The sequence below is a fragment of the Lipotes vexillifer genome, unplaced genomic scaffold (assembly GCF_000442215.2).
Source record: "Lipotes vexillifer unplaced genomic scaffold, Lipotes_vexillifer_v1.1 scaffold584, whole genome shotgun sequence".
NCBI classification, from domain to species: Eukaryota; Metazoa; Chordata; class Mammalia; order Artiodactyla; family Lipotidae; genus Lipotes; species Lipotes vexillifer.
Window position 1 is genome coordinate 212064 of NW_006783036.1, and position 4577 is coordinate 216640.

The 4577-nt window shown below is 65.9% G+C and overlaps 1 protein-coding gene across 1 annotated transcript; it reads right to left on the bottom strand.

The window, feature by feature from the left end:
* Positions 1 to 2971: 2971 nt before the first annotated feature.
* Positions 2972 to 4243, bottom strand: ZBTB42 (zinc finger and BTB domain containing 42). Its single transcript, XM_007455654.1, has one exon. The coding sequence runs from the start codon at positions 4241 to 4243 to the stop codon at positions 2972 to 2974; it is 1272 nt and encodes a 423-aa protein (XP_007455716.1).
* Between the last annotated feature and the right edge of the window lie 334 nt (positions 4244 to 4577).

Genomic DNA, 4577 nt, shown 5'->3' on the forward strand with positions numbered 1-4577 from the left:
TGTTTGGCCAGGACTAGGCTTGGGACACACATAACGCCATCTGCCATCTGTCCCGGGCCTGGTGAGGGAAGCACCAACTTCACGCTCCTCCGTGAAACCGCGGGGTGGGGGGGCCCTGGAACACCCGTACACAGCTGCCCATCAGCCCGGGCACCAGCTGGGCTGGCTCAGGGATCCTGGAACCACCAAGGGGCCAGGCCCGCCCAGCCACCCAACCAGCCTGACCCCCCGGCCCTCTAGACATCAAGCTGGGCTCCACGGGGTGGGGATGGGGGGCAGCAGGCACACAACCCCCTCCCAGGCCTGCCTACCTCTTGTGAGGGCCCATCCCGCCCAGAGGGAGGTAGGGGTACAAATGAGGTGTGGAGGTAGGGGAGAGGGCACAGGGTGGGCTTGGGGAGGGGAGGGGGGTGGGAGAGGGCAGGGGAGCTGGGCTTGCCTCTGGATGCAGGGGGACAGGAAGACCCAGAACCACAGGATTGGGAGCCTCAGATCTGAGTCCCAGGGCCTGCGGGTGCTCAGAAGTCACCCCAAGAGAGAAGCCACGAGGCCTCTCACCAGGTCCCAAGCTGCACCCTGCTCCCCGGGATTCCCATCCCCCAATTCAGGGTTAACGGGGTACAGATCTGGGGAAAGAATGTCTGTCACCTGTCCACGGCCCTGCCCCAGTCCACTCCACCCATGAGACACAGCAGGTGGCATCTGGGACAGGGCGCCCAGACTGCCCACCACCCACCTGGGTCCCCCATCGGCAGTGCCCCCAATTCCCACACGCACTCCTGTCCCCAGGAATAATCACGGCCGTCTCCACCTGGGGTGGGCTTTATTACCACTGTCACTGAGACGATGATGAGAACATGGGAAGACAGCACTGATTTCCAGACCTTCACAGCAGGCGGGCACGTGCACACAAAACCTCCCGCGCAATGCTAAGCATCAACTGTCCTCTGGGTACCCAGAGCCACCCCCCAGGGCCAGGACAGCAGTGACCGAGGGGCGGGAGGCTGGCCGCCCAGGAGGACCCCACACAGCAGGCTCTACCCGAAATGCATTTACACACCTCTGTGCTGCACGATGGCACACGATTAGCGTCTTAAATATACTTGTGTATGTGTATCTATTTTATCTGAACCGCGTCAGCTATTAAATGTAAAACTGACCACTTCTCTGTACATTAACTTCACAGTAACTGTTTGCAAAAGACAATGAATCCAGTGTTGATAACTGAGGGCAGGCTTCCTGCCCCAGGAAAATAAGTTTCTTCCCCGGTGGAAACTCCTTGGGGAAAACCAGGCCCGATGCTCACCTCCCCGCTGCCTGCTGGGGTGGGCGCACAGCTGCTGGTCCGGCTCAGGCCCCGCCTTTGCTGGACACAGGTGCCCACACAGGCAGACTCACCCTCACACACACACACACACACACACACACACACACCGATTCTGAAGCACATCATGCCAAGCGTGAGGTCCCACCAGCCCTTCCAGAGGTGGAGGTGGGCCAGGACAGTCAGAAGCGGAGGTCCCTACCCCAGCTCTCTCTCTGGTCCGCAGGCCAGTTGCCCACAAACCGGGAGAGCCGAGGGCTTGCGGGGAGACGGTCCCCGCCTGTCCACCTGCTGCAAAGGCCAATGGTTTCTCACTCCAGACCAGGCAAACAAATAAATACGACATCAAGTGTTGTCAGGGGCCGAGAAGATCATTTAAACTTGAACTCTGACCTCAGCACCACTTCCAGTCACCGCAGAAAGAGCCCATGTAGTCTGGGGAAACCAGGAGCCCAGGTGGCTCTGCCACCTGCGGGACTCCCAGAAGCTGGGGCAGCCCCACCCCTGCCCACCCCCTTGGGTTCCAGCAGCGAGCCCTGCTGGGTGAGCAGGCAGGCAGGGTGGGGTGCTCCCCAGCAAGCACGAATGTGGTGGCCTTTAGGAGCATCAGCCCAGAGCCCCCCCACCGCCCCCCGCCGCCCCTCCCTGCGAGGTGGCTGCTCTCACCCAGGCCCCACAGGGAAGGGAATCGCTGCAAACATGGCTCCTGGTAAAGAGAGCAGCCTTCGGCCCCCCTGCTCAGTGCTCTGGAAATGACCAGCAGCTTCAGGGAGACCCTGAGCAGGCGAAGTGACCTTCGAGGTCAGGCCTACCGCTGACCAGCGGTACTCAAGGCGGGCAGCTGCGTTTCCAGCCCCCTCAGTCTCGCCCTGGGGAGGTTCAGAGGCGCCCTGGATTCTGTGCTGGGCAGGGGAGCGACATATGGCCCATCACCCACGGGCAGACATCTGGCAACCTCCGGAGGCTCCTTCTGTATCTAAGGAGAAGCGTTTCCAGGTCCCCACTTTCTCTGCCCCGTGATACGCTGCGGTCAGGGTCGAAAGCTCTGGAGGGCCAACCTGCCAGCCCAGCGCCGGTAACTCTGGAGCCTCGCAGCTTCCGGCTGGCTCTGCTCCTGCTGCCCTGGGGACCCTGCTGGGGCCTGCACCCCCGTCACGCCAGCTGTGCCCTGCTGGCTCTCACTGTGCCCGGGGCCTCCCTTGCAGGGGCTTCCACTGCCACCCACCAGGAGTAGCCTGTTCCATCAGAGCTCCCTGTCGGGGACTCCCACTGGCAGCAGCTGTGAGCGTGCATCCGTCACCGAGCATGGTGCCAGGCTCGCAGGGTACCCCTGAGCCTGCTGGGGAGCTGGTCAGGAAAGCCCCGGGTGGAGGGTCAATGGGCCTGCTCGAGCTGGGGACACTCCTTGGGATTGGCTGAGGGGACGGAGAGGAGGACGGCATCTGGTCAGGGCACGGCCGAGAGCAGAAGTGAGTTGGCGGAGGCACAAGGCTGGGGAAGGGCTGTCCGTGGGGCTCCCAGTAGGCCCAAGTCTGAGGCCGTGCTCGCAGGGCAGCAGGGTTCTTTACCCCCGGCGGGCCCAGCCTCAGGGGCTTCACCTGCTGAGCTCCGGCCCCTCGCACTCCACGCTCACCCCTGCAGCGGAGGTCACGCCAGCAGGGACCTGACCAGGCCACAGTGGAACTTGCGGACGTGGCGGTAGAGGTCCCCCGACTGCGTGAAGCGACGCTCGCACCAGCGGCAGGCGTGGGGTTTCTCGCGCGTGTGCACCACGGCGTGGCGGCTCAGGTTGTGCGAGTACTGGAAGCTCTTGCCGCACTGCACGCACGTGTAGGGCTTCTCGCCCGAGTGCGTGCGCTCATGCCTCTTCAGCGTGTAAGTGCAGGAGAAGGTCTTCCTGCAGAGCGGGCAGGTGGGCGCTGCACCGTCGGGCGAGAGCCGGGCGCGGCCGACGTCCCGCTCGCGGAAGTGGGCGCTGAGGTGCAGCTGCAGCACATGGGCGCTGGGGAACAGCTTGCCGCACAGCGGGCAGAGGCAGAGGCGCCCACCCGGCCGCAGCACATCCTCGATCGCCCCCCGCTCTGCCTCCAGCTCCAGTTCCCCACTGCCCACTTCACTGACCGGCAGCGGCTCCAAGCCCCCGGCCAGGCGCTGGGCTGCAGGAACACAGGGTGGCTGCAGGGGGCTGTGGGGGCACCGAGGGCTTCTGCTGTCCCCTCGCTCGGACAGGGAGTCTGACTCGTCCTTCACGGTCGGCTGGGACCCTGGCTGCATCCGGCTGCAAGGGGGTGTCTGGAGGACGCAGGGTGGGTGGATTGGCTCCCGCCTCGGGCCGGGCTTCAGTGACAGGTCCAGGGCCCGGTCTGACTCTCCAGGAGCCTGCCAGTGGGGAGGCCCCCGTGCCAGTGGAGGGCGCGCGGCCTTGACCCCAGCGGGAGGGAGACTGGCCTTCTGGGCGGCTGGACAGAGTGCAGGGGACCAGGCAGACAAGGGGCCTGGGGGCTGGCCAGGCAGCTCCGCCCCAGGCGCAGGCGTCTCCAGGGGCAGCGCGCGCTCCTTCTCCCGGAGCCTGTTCTTGCAGACCTTGACGATGTCGTACATGTGCAGGTAGCTGGCCGCGGCCAGGATGTCCTCGATGGGCAGGCTGCGCAGGTCCAGGCGGCCCTCGTACATGAAGTCCAGCAGACGGCCGAAGGCGGGCGCCGTGACGATGTCGCCGTTGAGCCGCACCGTGTCGCGGCTGCCCGCGGGCCGGTCCCTGTAGAAAAGATGGAAGTAGACGCTGCACGCGGCCAGCACGGCGCGGTGGGCCGCGAAGCGCGCGTCGCCCACCAGCACGGTGCAGTCGCACAGGAAGCCCAGATCACGCTGCTGCCTCAGGCGGCCCAGCAGCCGCCCGCCGTGCTCCGGGAACTCCATGCCGCCGCGGTCATCACCTGGGCACAAACGGGACTCCCATGAGCGCGCCTGGAGACGCCGCGGCCGCCGCTCACCCCCAGTCGCCCGACCAGCCCCCAGCCCTTCCCGGGTGCGGGCAGCGCGGGGAGAGGGGCGCGGGGCTCCGCGCGCAACTGCCCGCCTGGAGCCGCCCTGGGCACCTGCCCGGAGCAGGAAAAACTCGATCGAAAGTAAACAGGAGCCGCTCCGCCGCGGGGGCGGGTCCCGGGACGCGAGCGGAGGGGGCCGGAGTCGCGCGAACCTGCGCGCGTCCCCGCCTGGAGTGCCCCTCCCCGCCAGGGCGCCTCTGAACTTC

What these genes read in the sequence shown, in the direction of transcription:
- ZBTB42 (XM_007455654.1), bottom strand. Translation starts at nt 4,243, where the DNA reads ATGGAGTTCCCGGAGCACGGCGGGCGGCTGCTGGGCCGCCTGAGGCAG.